This window comes from Panthera leo, chromosome C1 (assembly GCF_018350215.1).
Source record: "Panthera leo isolate Ple1 chromosome C1, P.leo_Ple1_pat1.1, whole genome shotgun sequence".
Taxonomy (NCBI): Eukaryota; Metazoa; Chordata; class Mammalia; order Carnivora; family Felidae; genus Panthera; species Panthera leo.
Genome location: NC_056686.1, coordinates 15,050,401 through 15,069,096, shown reverse-complemented (window position 1 = coordinate 15,069,096; position 18,696 = coordinate 15,050,401). Strand labels below are relative to the sequence as shown.

The window sequence follows — 18,696 nt, the reverse complement described above, 5'->3', positions numbered from 1 at the left end:
ATAATGAGGGCAAAAGGCGAGGTCACTGGAAGCCCCAGCTTTATACCTGGCATGGCGGCCACATAGCTTTTGTGCCAGTTACACATCTAATTTTGTTGTATTTAAACATCAAATGGAGGATAGGTGATGGACATGATGTGAAGAACGGTCAGGATCACAAAGTGGGTGTGAGACCAGAAAAGCAGGAGGGGAGAGAGTACAGGAGGGAGGAACCAGGAAGGCATCAAGGGGAGCACGCAGCCTTTATTTCTGGCTCTTCTGGTGCTGGCGACTCACTGAAAGTAAAGTAGTAGGTTGCTCTCAGAATGTACTGGAAGGCTGCTGCTGCCCCCACCCTCGCTGAGCCTGGGGCTGAAGGTCTGGGCAGGCAGAGGTAGGTGCGGTTCCTGGGCTCTTGGCCTTGGGAGTGTCAGTTTCTAAGCACCTGTCTGAAGGTGGGTGGAGCCTAAGTGGGACACGCCCATTTCCTGCCGGGGCGGGGCCCTGATGCCACCTGCTTTCTCAGGAATCTTTGCTCTCCTTCTGACTTGCTCTCCTAGACTGGGAGGTCTTCTAGTCCTTCAGTGTAAGTAAGGAGGGCACTGGAAGTGGTCAGACCTCTCTGTCCTCCCAAGCTCCCTCCCGAACAGCAGACTTTGGGGTCCCCCATCCTCTCTGTACCTGTTCAGTGTCGCTCCCCGCCCAGATGGCATCATGCTGGGTGCCTGCTCCTCCATTCAGGTCTTGCCTCCTCACATTATCCCAGGTTTGGGGATGAGGAAATGGAGGCTCAGAGAGGTGGGGCAGCTTGCCCAGACCCACACAGCATCTGGACACAGGTCTCTCTGATCCTAAGTGCAGTGATTAGAAGTAGTCTGGGGAGACAGAGCCAGGCAGGATGGGGGAGGGAGGTGGGAGGGTCTGAGTTGGCCCCAGCAACAACTAAGGGAGAGAGTCATTGGGGACCCACGCAGAGGCAGTCAGCCATTCTTTCTCGAGAAGCCTTGACTCCTCATTCACTGTGTACCAGCAATGGTCATGAGCTCTCGGGGGAGTGAGCACTCTCCTGGTCCTTGAGGACAGTCTAAGTAAGGGAGGTTTCCTTCTCTCCACTGGTGGCTCTGGGAGAGGGGCCCTAGGAAAGACCAAAACCTGGGCTGGATTGGGGGACAGGGCCCCCTGGGGGCTTCAGGCAGCGGCTGGAGTCTGGCTGGCCGAATGGGCCAGGGCCTGTGGAGCACATCCCCGCCTCTGCAGCTCCGGCCATCCAGCTCATGGGTCACTCCCATAGATCACAGAGCTCCTGCCTTGCAACTTGCTATAGCTCCCCACTGCCCGCGGGGCACAGCCTACATTCCTGTGGTGTGACATTCAAGGCCGATGCCGACCTGGCTCTGGCCCACTCTTCTGGTAAGGTCTGCCCATCCTGTGACTCTGCAGACTGTTCTGGCGGCTGTCATACCCCTCCTCTCAGGTGGTGTCTTCCCAGTGTGCCCCACCTGCTCCTGGCACTTTGTACAGGCTGGTTACAGGACCCTGGACAGGGCAGGCCCGGCCCAGAGCACAGAGATGTCTGTGTTTGACCCAGGGTGTGGCCTGCCACACCCCTACCTTTGGCTCTTTTCCCAAAGCTCACTCCTCAGTGAGGCCTTCCCGGCTGCAGCCAACCCCTAACTTGCATATCATAGCCTCCTCTCTGCTTTATCATGGTCTAGCGTATGGCATATCTTTTTTTTTCTTAACTCTTCTAAAGTTTATTAGAGCGTGGGCACATGCATGAGTGGGTGAGGGGCAGAGAGAGAGGGACAGAGAGAGAGAATCCCATGCAGGCTCCATGAGGTCAGTGCGGAGCTCGACTTGGGGCTTGAACCCACAAACTGTGACATTATGACCTGGGCCGAAACCAAGAGTCAGACGGGCGAGCCACCGAGCCACCCAGGCACCCCTAGCAAATTCCTTCTCCTATTGATTGATGAGTTCGCTTTCTTTCACACGAGAATGTGGGCTCCCCGAGGCAGGAGGGAGTCAGTCATTTTGTTCTGGGCTGTGTGTTCCCTGTGTCCCCAGTGCCCTGGATGCTGCCTGGCACACGGCAAGTGCACCGGAAGGATTTGTGAGGTGCAGGAGATCCCTGGCCTCTGAGGGGAGCAGCGTGGCTCCGGAACGTGGGAACCGTCCCTTCTCCCCTGCCCTCTGCTGCCTCCTCCCCTGTGGAGCTCGAAGCTGGGCACCCTGGGGGCCATGCAGAAGGCCGGGGCAGGGGGCCGGAGAGCCTCTGACTGCGGCCCAGCCCCTCACCGGCCCAGGTGCATCACCAAGTTCGCCCAGGTGGGTGGGGCCGCCCCCACGGGGTGCGCTCTGGTGCGTGGTGACTGAGTGGCGGGTCATGGGGAGCGGGGAGGAGCCATTTCTGTGTCTTCCCTCCCTGTCCCGGGCTCCAGAATGTGTGTGTGTGCACAGGTGAGGGCCTCAGAGGGGCAAAGCGGCTCGGGCAAAGCCACCTGCTGGGAAGCGGGAGAGCCTACTAGGCCCGAGCACAGTGCTCTGTCACTATCCACCGCTTCCCCCACAGAGCAGAGAGTGTGTTGGTAGGAGGGAGGGATTTGGAGGAGGGGATCAGGAGCCATGGAACTGCCTTGCCTCCCTCCCGCCCTCACCACACCCCCAAGCAGTATGTGGGTTCCTTCCCTGTGGACGACCTGGACCCCCAGGAGAGCGTGTGGCTGGTCCAACAACAGCTGTGGGCACTGAAGGTAGGGAGCTGGGGAGGGCACATCCCGGGCAGGGAATCACAGCCTTGGAATGTCAGGCTAGAATGGCCCCGAGACCATCTGATCCAACCCCCCAGTCACAGATGGAGCAAATGAGGCCCTGGGAGGGGTGACACCAAAGCCATTCTGAGAAGCGGGCCCAGCGAGGGCCATACCCAGGCTCCTATAGCCGTGTCCCTTATGCCCGGGGACCCCTTCCCTTGGGCAGTCGTGACCTGTGTCCCATGGGTGGAAGCCATAGATGGGACGTGTGGGGGATGGTCATAACACGGCCAGCTATGGCCCTCCTGGGGGCGGTCTGCCAGGAGCCATCCACGCTTCCCCAGCTCTTGAGGCATCCACCGCTCAGTCCCTTGGCAGCTGGGGAGGGGTTGGCTGACCAGCCTGTGGTGACTGATGCTGAGGCTGGGCGGGACAAGGCAGGGCCTGGGAGGTAATGCCTGTGCCCATCCAACTCTCTCCTGCCTAGGATTGTCCCAGACGCCGGGCTGTCATCCTGAAATTCAGCCTTCAGGGCCTCAAGATCTACAGCGGGGAGGGTGAGGTAGGAGCCCGTGTGGGTGCAGGTGAGGACTGGACGGGACAAGTGTCCTACTCCCTCAGAATGCGCCTGGCCCTGCGCCACCCCTGGAGCCTCCCCACCACCCCAGCCTGCTCTGGGCCTTTGAACATTCTGTCTCTGAGGGCCCTGCCCTCTGGCAAGCTCTCCAGAATGTCCGGGGATTAACTCCTGGCCTGAGCGTCAGGACAGTCAGCCCCAGCTTTTTGCAGGTCCCCGGGCCTCTGTGTAAGTCTGTGCAGAGTTGGCCGGTGGGCTGTGGCCAGACTCAGACTGGAGGCCAGTTGGGAGCCCCTGCTTGGTTGCTGACCCTCCTCCCGGTGCAAGGCCAGCGTGTGTTGAACGCTCACCTCGTGCCAGACTGTGTAGCCCACAACCCCCGGGCCACTCTCCTAAGACTGTGGTGCAGATCGTGTCCCAGACGTGTGCATCACAGGGGCCCTGGGGTCAGGTCCTGTGCCATGTGCGTGAGGTCTCACTGACCCCCACCCACAACCCCATCAGAGGGAGGTACTGTCTCCCCTTAACAATTGTCACAAGGGCTCAGAGGGCTGTGCTTACCTGCCCATGGCACACAGAGTGGGGCAGAGCCAGGATTCAAACCTTGGTCACCTGACTCCAGAGACCAGGGGTGCGACCCCAGGGCCTGCTGCCACTGCCTGCCTCCGTGACCCTGCAGACCGTGAATACTTCGGCCCTCAGTTCCACAGCATGGGGGTGACGATCCCAACCAGCAGGTTGGCAGTGGGGAGTAAGGGGCCAAGCCCAGTGGCCATGTGAAGGACGAGGGTTCCCCTTTGAAGCAGGGTTTGGGCAGGCCTGGGAGGAGACAAGAGCTCCTCCCCCGGGAGCTGGTGGACCCTAAGCTGGAGAGCAGGCCCGGGAGGCCAGCCGGCAGGTGTGTGGGGCCCACGGGTGGTGGGACTGATGGAGGCTGTCCCGCCCCCTCCTTCGCAGGTGCTCCTGATGGCTCATGCTCTGAGGCGCGTGCTCTACTCTACCTGGTGCCCAGCTGACTGCCAGTTTGCCTTCATGGCCCGAAACCCCCAGAGCCCACCCAGCAAGCTCTTCTGCCACCTCTTTGTAGGCAACCAGCCCGGAGAGGTATCTGGGGCCTGGGGCAGGGGAACCATCACTGAGGGTGGGGTTGGGGGGTGTGCTGTGCGTCAGCAGGGCCTCCAGGGGACCGAGGCCTCCGAGGGCTTAGTCAAGCTGGCCCGAGCCCCCTCCAGGCAGGCACTCTTTGTCACACCTGCTCCTTCTGTGGCTCTGCCCCACCGGGGACGCCACAAAAGCAAGTTAGCGGCCTCAGCATTCCCGGGGCCTGGAAGTGGGTGTCAGGACACGTGCTTAGAAATTGGATGGTCACACTGCCAGGCCTTTGCTCATGCTGTCCTCTCTGCCTGGAATTCCCTTCCCCTTCTGGCAAATTCCAACTTGCCCTTCAAGGCTAGTCCCTGTATCTGTGAAGCCCACCTGGAGTCCTCTAGACCACTCTTCCCTTCTGAGGTCTTGTGACATGAGCCGCGCTGTAGCATTGGTCTGTCCCTGATGACAGACAAGGGAATTCTGTGAGAGCAGAAACTGGGTCCAGGTCATGAACCGCTCTAGTGCTTGGCCCCTCGGAGCTAGAGGGTGAGCGGACAGATCCTGGAAGTCAAAGCTAGTGTGATGGACGTGAACCACAGAGCCTTGACAGCCAAGTGTTCGGCAAGCGGAGGTTGGCTTGGCTCCATCCAGCAATGATTTGCCATCACCCCTGTGTCTCCAGCTCTGTGCTGGCTGCTGGAATGACAGGTGGCTGAGACACTGCCCTTGATCTTCCGGAGCTCACGGTTCCAATATGTTGGAGCTAGATAATGTGTGTGGTGGGTAGAATGTACTGGCCCCAGAGCAGTGGGCCCATGCTGGGGGCTTTCTGTGCTCCATTTCACTAAAGGAGCACAGGGAAGTGGAGATAAGGAGACTGAGGCACGGAAGTGCCATGCTCTGCCTAGAGTCACAGAGCAGCCCCTTACATGACAGAGCCAGGATTGGATCCCAGGTTGTGTGACTGGAGGACCTGGGCTCTTAGCCACTGCTCTAAGAGGGTACTGACACAGGGTGTACCTAGGGGATAGGAGTGCATTTAGCCTGTGTATTCCCAGCTCCAGGCATGATGTCTGGAACAAAACAGATGCTCAGTATTTGTTAATAAAGGAGGGTGGTAGGGGGGACTGCATGGTGAAGTTTTGGGGGATAAGTAGGAGTTTTCCCAGGAAGAATGCGGAAGAGGATCCCGAGTCAAGGGGCTACCTGCACTGATGCCTAAGGGGTTCCTCAGGAAACCTGCCCCAACTGAGTCAACCCCTTCCCCCTCCCTAGGTCCAGATCCTGCACCTGCTGCTCTGCCGTTCCTTCCAGCTTGCTTACCTCTTGCAGCACCCTGAGGAGCGGGCACAGCCTGAGCCCTGCCTGGCGTCTGCAGGAGACATGCCCCTGAAGCCACTGTCCAGCCCGGGGGGCCCCCCTGGCCTTGTACGGGAACCCTTCAGCCGCGATCAGCTTTCACAGAACGTTCATGCATTGGTCTCCTTCCGGCGGCTTCCTGCAGAGGGGCCTGTGGGCAGTGGGGTATGCGGCACCCCAGCCAGGGAGCGGGCAGTGGACAGGGGACCTGGGCGAGGGTTGGGGGGTCATAGGAGGGGAGTGCTGGACTTGAGTGGGAGGGGGCTTTGCCTGACCTGACGTGGCTGGGCCTGAGTCTGCCTGCCCGTTGTCGGCCCCTCTTGGTGCCCTAGAAGGAGCTGTCAGAGTCAGAAGGCCGTGGGGGCACCCGCCATGCCCGCCTGGGGAATCCCTACTGCTCACCCACACTGGTGCGCAAGAAGGCCATTCGCAGCAAGGTGATCCGCTCCGGGGCTTACCGAGGCTGCACCTATGAGACTCAGCTGCAGCTGTCAGCTCGGGAGGCCTGTGAGTTGCAAAGCAGGGGCGCAGGCCTGAGTGCGCCCTTGTGAATCAGAGAGGCTGGGCCTGTGTGTGGTTATGTGCGTGTCCACGGGAGTTTGCATGTCGGTCTGCATGCTTGGGGGGCTCGCATAGGTGATGGTACAGCTGTGGGTGTGCTTCAGCTGGTGAGTGGGTGTGAGTGGGGTGTGCCTTGTGCGGATGTGTCTTTGCTGGGGGAGTCTTGGTGAGGAGACGAGCGTGGGGGTGTGGGGTCTGTTGTGGGCTGGGCCTCTTCCTCTGACCGCGGCTGGTCTCCATAGTCCCTGCTGCGTGGGAAGCGTGGCCCCGGGGGCCTGGTGGTCCCTCGTGCCTGGTGGAGAGTGAGGGCAGTCTGACGGAGAACATCTGGGCCTTTGCTGGCATCTCCAGGTAGGAGGGGCCTGGCCTGGCCGGATGCCCAGCCCCTGGGGTGGGCAGAGGAATGGATTGTGGGCTCCCTCAGGGCCCTGACATGTGCACATTTCTGTACAAGGGCAGAGCCATCCTGACCTTGGTGGCCTCAGGCCAAGGACTTCACCCTACTGGGCCTCAAGTGTCTCAAATGTAAAGTGGGAATAATAAGAGGACCTTCATCACAGGTCTGTGGAGAGGATCAGATGGGATAACTCAGGTCAAGCTGTCAGCACCTGGCCTGTCACAGGGCAGCGGCTTCCTAATCAGCTCTTCAAAACTCTCCCGGTTGGGCCTTGAAGCGGTCAGCAGCTAGGGACCCCTCAGAAGCCTCTTAGGATGGGAGTCTAAAAGCTTCCTTTTGTGGAGGGCCCACTACTCTGGGTCAAGCCTGGTTTCCAGTTACGCCATTGCCCCGGGGAGCGACCTGAGGCCGGGGCTCCCGTCTTCAGCCTCTCCCTCCTGCCCTCCCAGGCCCAGTGCCCTGGCCCTGTTGCGGAGAGACGTCCTTGGGGCCTTCCTGCTGTGGCCTGAGCCGGGCGCCAGTGGCCAGTGGTGCCTGTCAGTGCGGACACAATGCGGCGTGGTGCCCCACCAGGTCTTCCGGAACCACCTGGGCCGCTACTGCGTGGAGGTGAGTGTGGGGCAGCCTGCTCGGCCCCGTCCCGGCCCTCAGGCCCCACCCTTTCTAGCCACGAAGCCCCCTCGCCTCATCACGGTGCCCCATTGGCTCTCTCTGGCCACACCCCTTATTTAACTCTCCATCTTGCCCTGCTGGCCCCGCCCTCAGGCCCCGCTTGGCCCCACCTCTCTCTACCGCCCCGCCCTCAGGCCCCTCTCTCCGGAGTGGCCTTTTGGAAGAGACCTCCAGTGTAGAGGCTTGGGCCCGGTCATGTCTCCCATTCCTATAGGGATGCTGGCTTTTAAAAGTGGCTTTCCCACACAACCTAGCCCATTTTTTTTTTTAGCAGAGCTGGAAACTGATTCAGAGAGGGCAGGGGCTAGTCTAAGCTCACCCAGCCCCTGGGCTTCTAGGTCTGGAGTCTTGACCTGACCACAGGTTTCCAGGGACTGGGTGTATGCCCTTATCACCAGCTGGATGGCTCAGTCCTGTCCAGGCTGGCAAGAGAGAAAGAGAGGAGACGGTGTCTGGCTCTGCCGTGAGCGGGACAGTGACCTCTCTGGGCTTGAATTTCCTCCCTTCTGGAGTGGGGCAGGATCCCCTGTGAAGGGGTGGTTGGTGTCCAGAGCGGAGCCATGGGGAGACAGGGAGCTGGAGCTTCGGCCTTTTCCTCCTTAGCACCTGCCTGCCGAGTTCGCCAACCTGGAGGCCCTGGTGGAACACCATGCTGGGACGGGGCGAAGCTTCTTCTGCTCCCTCAACATGGGCCGCCTGAATCCTGGCTATGAGGAGCAGGACTGGGGGTCCGAGGGCAGACCCCCCCGGACACTGCGGCCCCTTGGCCATGCCAAGTCCGAGGCAGAGCTGCAGGGCCTGGGCTAGGAGGCTGGGCCCTATGCCCACTGGCCCTGCCTCACCCTGGCTCCTGGGCCTCAGCGGGCCGCCCTGCCCTCTGCCACCCCGCTGGTCACCAGTTCCATCCAGTCACTCTGCCCCTTGGACCAGTCTTCCGTCACTTCACTGCCTGTGGTGGGGGTGGGGAGCCCTGGCACTGGGGATTGCCCATGGCTTCTCGTAGGACGTGACCGCTGAGACTGCAGGAGGGGCAGGTGGAGCTCCAGGCTTCTGTTAACTTGCTGGGTGACTTTGGATGCTTGTCTCTAGGCTTCACCTTACTCCTCGGAGGGGAGCCTTCTGAGGTGGGCAGGAAGGTGTGCTCACCAGGGACATGGCCTCCTAAGGCGGCCAGGCCTTGTGGCCCTGACTGGGAGTCTCCCGAGGGCACCTGACTGAGGTTGCCAGCCATGTAAGGGAGAGGTGTCTGGGGAGGCAGGAGCGAGCGAGTCCTCACTGTGGGCAAAGACCTGGGGGCAAGCCGCTCTGTCCATGAGGGAAACAGGCCTCGGAGGAGCTAGTGGGCATGGCGTCTGGGCTGAGCTACACCCAGGCTGACAGAGAGAGCATGCCTGTTTCTGACATCATTTGAGATTAAGGCAGTCTCCCTTGAGTGTTGAGAAATGAGGGTTACGGGGGCATAGGATGGCAGAATGGACGAAGAGCCTTGCCCCCCAAGCCCAGGCGGACACCTGTGTGCAGAAGGGATGTGAACCAGCAGACAGGGCAAAGAACCTCTGTGTTGCTTAGAAAGGCTGGTTGGTCTCCACTCAAAACCACAGGGTTGTGATTCCTGCCTTCTGTGGAGGGATGCCCCGTCTCACCCCTCCCCAACAACCCCAAGAACCACCAAGACGCGCGCGTGCACACACACACACCGCACACACACCGCACACGCTGGCTCGTTTCCTTTGTCCGTTTGACTGGCAGGGGCCAGCAGTGAGCCGCAGGAGTACTGGGGTGACCGGGGCTCTATTCAACTTATTCTGCAGGCCATTCTGGGTCTAGCGGCTGCCTGGGAAGCCACCTGGTTTTGGTCCACTTCCCATAACGTGGCGCTGGCTGGCTCTGGTTGTCAGGGGCTACCTCACCAGCCCAAGCCCCCTGGGGCTGGGTCACAGTACAGCCATCCAAAGGTAGAACTGTTGTGGACCCTGCCGGGGGGGGGGGGGGGGGGGTGGTTGTGGGCGTTGGCCTCAGCAGGGAGTGGGAGTACAGAGAAATGATTCTGCTCTAAGGCAATAGCCCTGAAGTGACTGACAGATCCAGGTGCCCCCCCGCCCCCCCCTTTAGAGGCAAGCTTGACGGACAGACATGAATACCAAATTATTTAGGGAGCAAGTTTACTTCGTATGAACTTCTCTATTCCTGAGGCAGAGGCTTAGTCACGAATGTGGGGGCTGCCCTCCCCCATCTGGGAGTGGGATGTGACTGTTCAGTGCCTTGAAAATGACAGATTTCTGACTCCTGGAAGGGAGAGGGCGGCCCTGACGGAAGAGAAAAAAGGGAGGACCCTCGGAAAGTCAGGCCTGGTGTTCCCAGCTTACAATCTCCTGCCCAGGAAGTGGTCTTGTCAAAAGGGATAAAAGGGATAGGAGGAAGCTGTCCTTTGGGGGTTCTTTTCACTGGCACCACAGCACTGATTTTATACTGAATGTGAGTGGGGCTCATCATACAGCCATTTCCACCAGGGACTGCCACCGGAACCCACAGTCCCCTGGTCTCTAGTGGGAGGCGTGGTCTCACATTTCACTGGCAAGAAAAGGGGTTTGCTGATAGGGTGTTCAGGCTTGCAGCACCAGAGGCACATGTTTAAGAAGACCTGGTGACTGGCCCAGGCTTAGGACCAAGCTTAGCTCTACAAGAGATGGGTTTTGTTGCACAAATCATCCATGTGGACAAGGTATCAGGAATGTTCTCAAAGCACTTTAACATTCCCTTGCAGCACAGCATTCATCACGTGGTATAAACAGCAAGTTTCTTGACCCATGTGCGCAGACGCTTCAGTGTCTTAAATCATAAGTCAGCTTTCTCTTTGTTCCAACCAGCACCACCTGGGTAGCCAGCTCTCCTTACTGTGTGGACTTGAAACAAATAAAATGCATTTCTTCGGATTGTCTAGTACAGACTTTTCCTTTGAAAGGCAAGGTCTCTGTCCAGTTTGCCTGTCTTGGTTTGCCAACCATACCTTCAGCTGGTGCTGAATGGTGAACCAGACGGAGATCTTGTCCTCCCCGGCGGGGGTGGGGGTGGGGCGGGGGGAGGGGCTCAGGGTGTCCTGAAGGGATAGGGTAGGTAGCTTTATTCAAATCGTGTCTCCAGTTAAAACCTTCAGTGGGTACATCCCACAGAAAAATGACAGCCCGTTATTCTGGCTGGAGGGACTTGTACAGAGCCAGCGGATATGGTCCTGGCACCCTCTCCAGCCAAAAGATTTTGTCTCTCAAAAATGGTTTTGTTTTGTGTGTTTTTAAAAATATTTTTTTATGCTTATTTTTGAGAGAGTGCGAGTGGGTTAGGGGCAGAGAGAGAGGGAGACACAGAATGCGAAGCAGGCTCCAGGCTCTGAGCTGTCAGCACAGAGCCTGACGCCGGGCTCGAATTCACCAACCCTGAGATCATGACCAGAGCATGACCAGAGCCTGAGACACCCAGGCGCCCCTTTTTTTGTGTTTTTAAGCTGGGTCTTAGAAAAAACTAGGGCAGCATTAGAAGGAAGCTTTGCTCTGTCGGAGGCCGTAACAGGCTTTGGGCGGCCCTCTCCTGAGTCAGTAGAGGGATGTGGATAGAAGACCGCAAGGTCCTTGTCCCCTTTCTCGGTAGGTCTCTAGTCCCCGCATAAGGCCCCGCCTCCTGTATCTCTCTTGAGGCGGAGTCAAGCCTGGCCTCCTTGCCCTAGCTGGGCAACCTCGGACAAGTTGCTTAACCTCTCTGAACTGGGCGGTGGGGATCAGAGGAGAGAGCGGACTTGAAGCCCTGGTAAGAAGCGGGCAGACGCTCCAGCAAAGCGGGCCGCCTGGACCCGCCTGCAGCTAGGAGATGCTCCTGCAACGAGGCGCCGCGAACGCGGGGACGCCCCGGGAGCCCGCGGCTGTGACGCCACGGGTGTTGCCCGGCAACCGCGAAAGCCGCGGCGGAGCGCGTGCCAGCGGGCGGCCGGGGCGGTTCCGGGGCTCAGGTCCTGTGGCGGCGCCTGCAGCGCGGATCTCCCACTTCCCTCTCCCCGGGCCGGGCCTCAGGGACGGACGAACCCTGGCGCGGGAGGAGGCGGCGGCCCGGCTCCGGTCCTGCGACCCCCGCACCGCCCCTCTCCTTCTCCCAGGGTGCCCCCCGAGGAGTCCCGGCCCCCCGCCGCGGCCCCGCCCCTGCCGCGAGGCCCCGCCCCCCGCGACCGGCGCTGGCCCCGCCCCCCGGCCCGGGCCGTCGAGCGTCCCAGCCGTGCGGCTCACGTCGCGCCGCGCCGGGGGGCCTCCAGCCGCGGCGCCATGGCCTCGGAGTCGGTGAAGGTGGTGGTGCGCTGCCGCCCCATGAATCAGCGGGAGCGGGAGCTGAACTGCCAGCCCGTGGTGACGGTGGACTCCGCGCGCGGCCAGTGCTTCATCCAGAACCCGGGCGCTGCCGACGAGCCCCCCAAGCAGTTCACCTTCGACGGCGCCTACCACATGGACCACTTCACCGAGCAGATCTACAACGAGATCGCCTACCCGCTGGTGGAGGTGAGGGCGCCCGGGAGGCCGCCTCCGAGGACCGGCCAGGCAGGGCTGGGGGCCACGCCAGGGGTCCTGAGCGGATGGCACTGTACCCAGAGCTGGGCGGGAACTAGCTTCCGGAGGAGCGTGGGTGGGCACCAGCAGGTTGGGCTGAAGTCTTTTGTCTAGGCAGGACACGGCTGGGACCCACCTCCAGCCCCCACGCCCGGGTCTCTGCAACCGTCTGCAACGCCAAAGCACGTCCTCACCTCCACCCCTTCCAGTCCCCTGCCCACAACTGCTCCAGTCCCCAAGACCTTCCACCCCCCAGCCCTCCACCGTCATCTGAGAACTTGAGGCCTTCTCTCAATGCTCTAGCCGCTGCCCCCAGCCGCCGCCGCCACCTCCTCCTGCTCCCAGGCCATGGCCTCTGCTTCCTCCCCTCAGCATTCAGAATCCCCTGTCATCCTCCCTGAGTCAAGCCTGCGGGGGAGACCGCCGCTTCCCTCCTGCCTTAGTCTTGGAGGAATGGAACCCCATTACCTTTGGTCTAACCTACCATTTTCTCCAGCAACAGTTTGTCACCCTTAATAGGGCTTTTGCTTTCCAGAGCACTCACACCAGGTAGCTGGCACATTTGGGACATAGGGAGACTGAGGCCCAGAGGAGGGAAACTTGCCCAGGCTCCGATGGTGGGTTTCTAGCAGAGGAGTGGCTGAAACTCTGCCTCATGCCTTCTGGCCAAGGGCTCTTCCTTTCTACCAACGCCTCTCCACCTACCTGTTCACTGCTCAGCAGATCACTAGTTTAAGTGAGATGTCACAGATTGTCCCACGAAAAATGGAAGTTTGGGAAATGCTGCGTTCGGCCTCCCTGGTGTGAAGCTTCACAAGGCACATTATGACACCTGAGCTCTGGGGACTCTTGCAGCAAAGGAACTGGTTTGACTTTCTGAACCCAGCGTTTCCCAAATGCATTTTAGGACCCTTTTTGCTTTCACTGGCAGGCCAGTCACCATCCTCCAGAGCACCTCCTTTGGTGGCCCCATCTCTTCTGTGAAGGCTCAGTCAAAGCCCTTGGCAGGGCTGAAGAACTCCCCGGTGGTCAGGGCCTGATGGAGGTGATGCCCCGGGGGACGAGGGCAGCTCTCCCCAGGTTGCGTTCCCAAACTCTGGGATGGCCAGGCTGTCCTGCTGTCCTGTACTCCCAGGCTAGAAGGGACCTGAGGGGTTGTCTGGTCCACCCCACCTCCCCACTGAGTCCCTGAATGACCAGCCAGTGGCAAGGGCTCACTCTTCCCCAAACAGCCCCTTTCCCCTTTGCCGCTTGGCTCCTAGAAGACCATTCTGCACGGTGAGCCAGAGTCATCTTCCCTGAAGCTTTCAGCCACCTGCCCTGGCTCCGTTCCTGAGGCCCACGACCACCTCTGCTCCCTTGTCCAAGATTGGCCCCTTAGAGATCTGAGGAGTCCAAGATTGAGTCCTTCTTGGCCTTGCTCGTGGGTCCCTGCCTCATCTTGGAAGTAATCCCCTGAGGAAGCCCCCCTTGTCAGGGTCCCCAGGAAGCCCCAGCCTGGAGTGGGGGATGCTAAGGACACAGTGGCTCTATCAGATTCCTTCTGTAGCTCTCCCTACTGTCCTGAGTTCCCCCACTACTTGGGATTCTCTGCCAGGACCTGCCTCTGGACATCACGCAGAGCTTCAGGCTCAACACGACATACGTTCATTTTCATTCATCCATCCATTCAGCTGGCAAATAGCATCTCCATGCCAGGCTCGTCCTTGGTTTGGGGAGCACAGCCCTAAAGAAGACCTGGGCTCTGCCCTCAGTGAGGCCACGGTCAGGGAAAGGGACAGCTAAGCTAATAGCTACGGTCCAAGGTGATGAGTGAGAGGAGAAGCCTGGGGGACTTTGGCAACATAGAGAACCTGGCCTTGGAGGGCATGGGAAAGGAGGGGGAAGGCTGGGAGGGCTTCCTGGAAGTGGTGAGATCTAAATTGAGACCTGAAGGATGAGAAGAGTAGGTCAGGCAAGAAGGTGGTGGAAAGGGCCTTCCAGGTGGAGCCCAGTATTTGATTCTCACAAGACTCTGGATGCATGTAGAGCTGGTGTCCTCATTCCTGGTGGGGAAACAGGCTGGGAGTATCACAGAATGAGTTTTTTTTTTTTTAAGTTTTTAAAATTTATTTTGAGAGAGAGAACGAGTATGGGGGGAGAGGCAGAGAGAGAGAGAGGGAGAGAGGGAGAGAATCCCAAGCAGGCTCCACTCTGTCAACTTGGAGCCTAACTCAGGGCTTGATCTCATGAACTGTGAGATCGTGACCTGAGCCAAGATCAAGAGTCAGATGCTTAACCTACTGGGCCACCCAGGCTCCCCAAGGGGCTGTTTTGATACCCATACAGTACCTGGTCCCCGTGCTGCATTTTGCTGCCTTCCATTAAATGAGCAGTGTGCACAGCAGAGGCAAAGCCCAGCTCAGGGGGCTCTGAGCCGGGAGCACTGCACCATTAGGGGCTGTGTGCTGTGTGCCCCGCGGGGCTCTGACCCAGGTCCCGAGCTCTCCCAGGGCTTCTGTTACTTCCACGGGGCCTCCTGCCCAGGCCCTGGCCTTTGGGTCCTATTGCACAGCCTTCCTGTTCTCTTCTTTCCTGCTTCTCCTGCACTTAAATCTAGTCCCTATTCCTGATCTTCTCTGTCACTGGGTGACCTCTTTGGCTCTCCTGGGTGCTGTCCACCCCAGACCCACCCCTTCTGCCCATTCGCATTCTCGCCGGAGCTACTCCCCTCCACGTGTGTCTGGCCTGCTGCCTGGTCTGTGGGCTCTTTCCCAGCTGGTGGCTTTGCCATCTGCCCCTTCTTCCCACTGAACACCCATGGCCTTTGAGTCACCTCTAATGAGCCGCCCCCAACCCACCCACAGGCCAGGTACCACGGCTTCTACCACGCCCAGTCGTCAATACAGTAAAAGCCATAGCATTCGGTCCCTCGATGGGACATTCAGCAGTGTTTTGGGGAAGGGGCGGAAGGGGAACATGAGGCAACTTAGGACAGACGTTTTTTTTTTTTATTTCAATTGCAACAGTTCTGTGTTTAATGTGACGTAGGAAAGATGCTTAGCGCATCCAGCCTGTAATGCAGTTTCATAGGGATTCTTGTTGAGCATGTGAGCAAGTGAGAAGGAGTCAGTTAGCAGTTGGTTTCCTGAGAGTCAACTTGTAAGTAGCAGAACAGGGTGACGTGCAGAAGCCTGGGTGGAAGGACAGAGCGGCCGACATGCAGGACCCGTTCTCAGTGCAAGCCCATCCCTTGTGGATCTGGAGGTATCCCTAGATGGGTGAAACCTTTTTGAAATCTTATGTTTTGCCTTAAAAATGTATGTAAAATTGTTTTCTTTTAATTCTTTTATTGTTTATTTTTGAGAGAGACAGAGCGCAAGCCGGGGAGGGGCAGAGAGAGAGGGAGACACGGAATCCGAAGCAGCCTCCAGGCTTTGAGCTGCCAGCACAGGGCCGACACGGGGCTCGAACCCACGAACCGCGAACCGTGAGATCATGACCTGAGCTGAAGTCGGACACTTAACTGACTGAGCCACCCAGGTGCCCCTGAAATTGTTTTCTACTTCGCTCCAGAACAGTGCTGTTCTGTAGACCTCCTACAGTGGTGGAAATATTCTGTTTCCAGGCTGTCCAAGTAGGTACCGCTGACCGTATGTGGCAAGTAAGCACTTGAAATGAGGCTACTGCTACTGAGGAAACTGAATTTTACTTTTGTTTAAAGTCCAGTTAAATTTAACTAACTCAGTGGCTAGTGGCCCCCACGTTGGACAACACTCTTGAGCAATGATTTCTAAAACACACATAATGTGGGCCACATACATCATTTGAGTTTTCCAGTAGCCACATTTTATTTATTTATTTATTTATTTATTTATTTATTTATTTATTTTTTAATTTTTTTTTTTTTTAACGTTTATTTATTTTTGAGAGAGAGAGAGACAGAGCATGAACGGGGGAGGGTCAGAGAGAGAGGGAGACACAGAATCCGAAACAGGCTTCAGGCTCTGCGCGGTCAGCACAGAGCCCGACGTGGGGCTCGAACTCACGGACAGCAAGATCGTGACCTGAGCTGAAGTCGGCCGCCCAACCGACTGAGCCACCCAGGCGCCCCATCACATTTTAAAAAGTAAAAAAAGATGTGCCCGGTGGCTCAGTCGGTTGAGGGTCCGACTCTTGATTTCGGCTCAAGTCATGATCCCAGGGTCGAGGGAACGAGCCCTGTGGCAGGCTCTGCGCTGAGCGTGGAGCCTGCTTGGGACTCTCTCTCCCTGTCTCTCTGCCCCTCCTCTGCTCAAGTTTGTGCACTCGCTCGCTGTCTCTCTCTCAAAATAAAAAAAATAAGTAAAAGTAAAAAGTGAAAGGAAACAAATGAAGCTAGTTTTAATAAGAGATTTTTATTGAACCCAGTATATCCGGAACATTATTTCAAGAAAACATACTGGTAACGTGTAGTCATTCTTTGATATCAGTGAGAGATAGTTGACATTCTTCTGTCATGCGAAGTCTTTGCAATCAGATGTGTGTCTTACATCGTATCATGTTGCGGATGCTAAAGTGTCGACGGTTCAAACGAAATGGAACAAAAAATAAGGTTCTGTTTAATGGAAAAATATTTTATATTGCTTCTGTGAAATGTAAATTAACTAAAATAAAATAAATTCAGTTCCTCAGTCGCACTGGGCCCATTGCTAGTGAGGCTGGTGGCCACCCTACCGGACAGCGAAGCGATACATGTTTTTGTGTAGAATATCTTCCCCGGGCTTGGGTGACGCTGATACTCTGGGCCCCGCACCATGTGGACCCTGCATGTGTCCCCAGCTCTGAGGAGCCCGGCGGTGGCTCCTGGCCGGGCGGTGGGTCTGCCATTGCCTCTGCCCCACCACAGGGGGCTGGTCCCTGTGTGCAGCCCCCTGGAGCTCTGCGGAGGTGCAGGAACCCACACAGTGGTCAGGGTTTCCTTGGACAGACGAAAGGGGCTCATCCGGTTCCGCCCAGAAGAATGAGGCCTGGCCGTCAGAGAAGCTGTGAATCATGATTTCTGGTTCCTTCGCCAGCAGTCCCTGGGGATCCCGAGCCCCGCGTTGGCCCACAGGATGGGTCTTTGCGGGTCACTGGGTGTGGATGCCAGGTGGGCCCTCGGGGCCTGGGAGCAGCTCTCTGGGCCCACGTTCTGACACAGGATTCCGCTGCCCCGTGCTGAGTTCTAGAATCGGTGACCTCATGAGCTCTGTGAGGGCAGGGACTGGGGTTCCGCCTCGATCACCGCCGTGTCCCCAGCCGGAGCGCCGTGGAATGAACAGACGTGTCAGCGAGTGAAGACCGATTTCAGGGTTGCCGCCGCTTTGCTTCCTTTCTTCCGTCCCCCTCGCCCCGGCTCCACCTGCTCTCAGACTCTGACCTCTCCGCACCCCCTCAGCCTGGAATGCCTTCCTCTTCCTCCGCTTGCCTGGTGTGAGGGTCGCTTGTACAGGTCCGTCTCCGCCACGTTTCAGGCAGACGTTCGGTGAGCGCCCCTGTACGCGAGCCCTCCGTGTGCCAGTGCAGGAAATAGTTCGCGTGTAAACCTCACTACAGGCTTAGAAGGAGGTGCTGTTCGGATCCTGAGGGGGGAACTGAGGCTCAGCAAGACCAGCTCCCCTGGCACACACTCAGGAAAAGGGTGCTTTGAACCCCTGAAAGAGAGGCCAGGCTCCACCGCACAAGCCCTTAACTCCACACACGGACAGTGTCCCCCACCAGGAGGTGGACCCCTAGAGGACACAACTGTGACTTCCTTATCTCTGTACCGCACGGCCAGCCCAGTGCCATCCTGGGAGGGGCCCTGAGTCTGTGAGTTCGGAGACGGCCGAGTCCAGCTGGGCTCGGCCGGCTGAGCACCGGGCTTTGGTTCTCCCACGCAGGGTGTCACTGAGGGCTACAATGGCACCATCTTCGCCTATGGCCAGACGGGCAGCGGGAAGTCCTTCACCATGCAGGGCCTGCCGGACCCGTCCTCGCAGAGAGGCATCATCCCCAGGGCCTTCGAGCACGTTTTTGAGAGCGTCCAGGTATGGGCCTCCTGGAGGGAAGGGGCAGGTCTGGGGGCTCTTGAGACATTACCGTGAATGGACCGGGAGGACTTCAGAGCCTGCCGGGACTCGACGGGTAAGCGGAGGCAGGCTGTGGTTTCTGGAAAGCGGATGGGAGAAGAACTTCACGCTGAGAAAATTCTACGTGACAGGGCCGTGGTTTCCTCCTGCCATTTCTGGATCGTAATGTATCATTTGATCCAGAGCACTCCTCCGAGAAGCCGTTGTAACCATCAGAGCCTCCCTTTTCATTCGGCAGTTGCTACAGACCAAGCCTTGTGCAAAGCCCTTTGCATAATTATCTCAGGGAACCCCCACCCTGGCCCAGGAGATCACTATCATCCCATCGTCGAGATAGGGAAGCCCAGACGTGTAGCCCCTATGTGCTGGGCCAAGACCACTTATCCCAGTGTCCAGGCTGCAGGGGAGAATTGCCCTGGTGGCCTCTCATGGCTGTGAGCAGAGATTCCTGCATCTGGGAAATGGCAGAGCAGGGACTGCGCCCCTAGTCGGCTGTAGAGGGATCAGACCGTGGCCAGTGCTTGGTCCTGACCTGTGGCCCTGCCAGGCAGGGTAGGGGGCTCCCCTCCCCTTGACATCGCCTCTCCTGCCACGAGGTGCTTTCGAGATGTCCTGGCTGCAGAGGGCTTAGGTTGCAGGGGCAGGGCTGGCAGCA

At 58.4% G+C, this 18,696-nt stretch overlaps 2 protein-coding genes and 1 long non-coding RNA gene across 13 annotated transcripts in view; 2 read left to right on the top strand and 1 right to left on the bottom strand.

The window, feature by feature from the left end:
* Positions 1-105: 105 nt before the first annotated feature.
* Positions 106-7,333, bottom strand: LOC122228091. Of its 4 annotated transcripts, none has more exons than XR_006206404.1 (6): positions 6,927-7,333; positions 6,160-6,262; positions 6,033-6,085; positions 5,722-5,896; positions 661-854; positions 106-275 (listed from the first exon to the last, which is right to left on the bottom strand). It is a non-coding gene; the product is annotated as an uncharacterized LOC122228091 (long non-coding RNA). The 4 variants fall into 4 exon arrangements; XR_006206403.1 differs by lacking the exon at positions 6,033-6,085 and adding an exon at positions 4,786-4,857; XR_006206402.1 differs by lacking the exon at positions 6,033-6,085 and having other exon boundaries at positions 5,722-5,908.
* Positions 2,053-9,324, top strand: SH2D5 (SH2 domain containing 5). The gene is made up of 9 exons (XM_042952957.1): positions 2,053-2,307; positions 2,652-2,732; positions 3,220-3,294; positions 4,267-4,413; positions 5,674-5,922; positions 6,090-6,264; positions 6,561-6,669; positions 7,165-7,324; positions 7,991-9,324. Exons 1-9 carry the CDS (start codon positions 2,221-2,223, stop codon positions 8,192-8,194), a joined length of 1,287 nt encoding a protein of 428 aa, XP_042808891.1. The 5' UTR covers positions 2,053-2,220; the 3' UTR covers positions 8,195-9,324.
* A 2,278-nt stretch (positions 9,325-11,602) lies between these two features.
* The window catches only part of KIF17 (kinesin family member 17), a 47,970-nt gene continuing 40,876 nt past the window's right edge, over positions 11,603-18,696 (top strand). For 6 of the 8 annotated variants that reach the window (XM_042951851.1, XM_042951849.1, XM_042951852.1 and 3 more), the window contains exons 1-2: positions 11,610-11,922; positions 17,853-17,999. In XM_042951851.1, the coding sequence (XP_042807785.1) occupies positions 11,692-11,922; positions 17,853-17,999 (378 nt within the window). In that variant the 5' untranslated portion in view covers positions 11,610-11,691. Of the gene's footprint in view, positions 11,923-17,852; positions 18,000-18,696 lie in introns of all 8 variants that reach the window. The other 2 variants (XM_042951855.1, XM_042951854.1) reach the window with 2 other exon arrangements.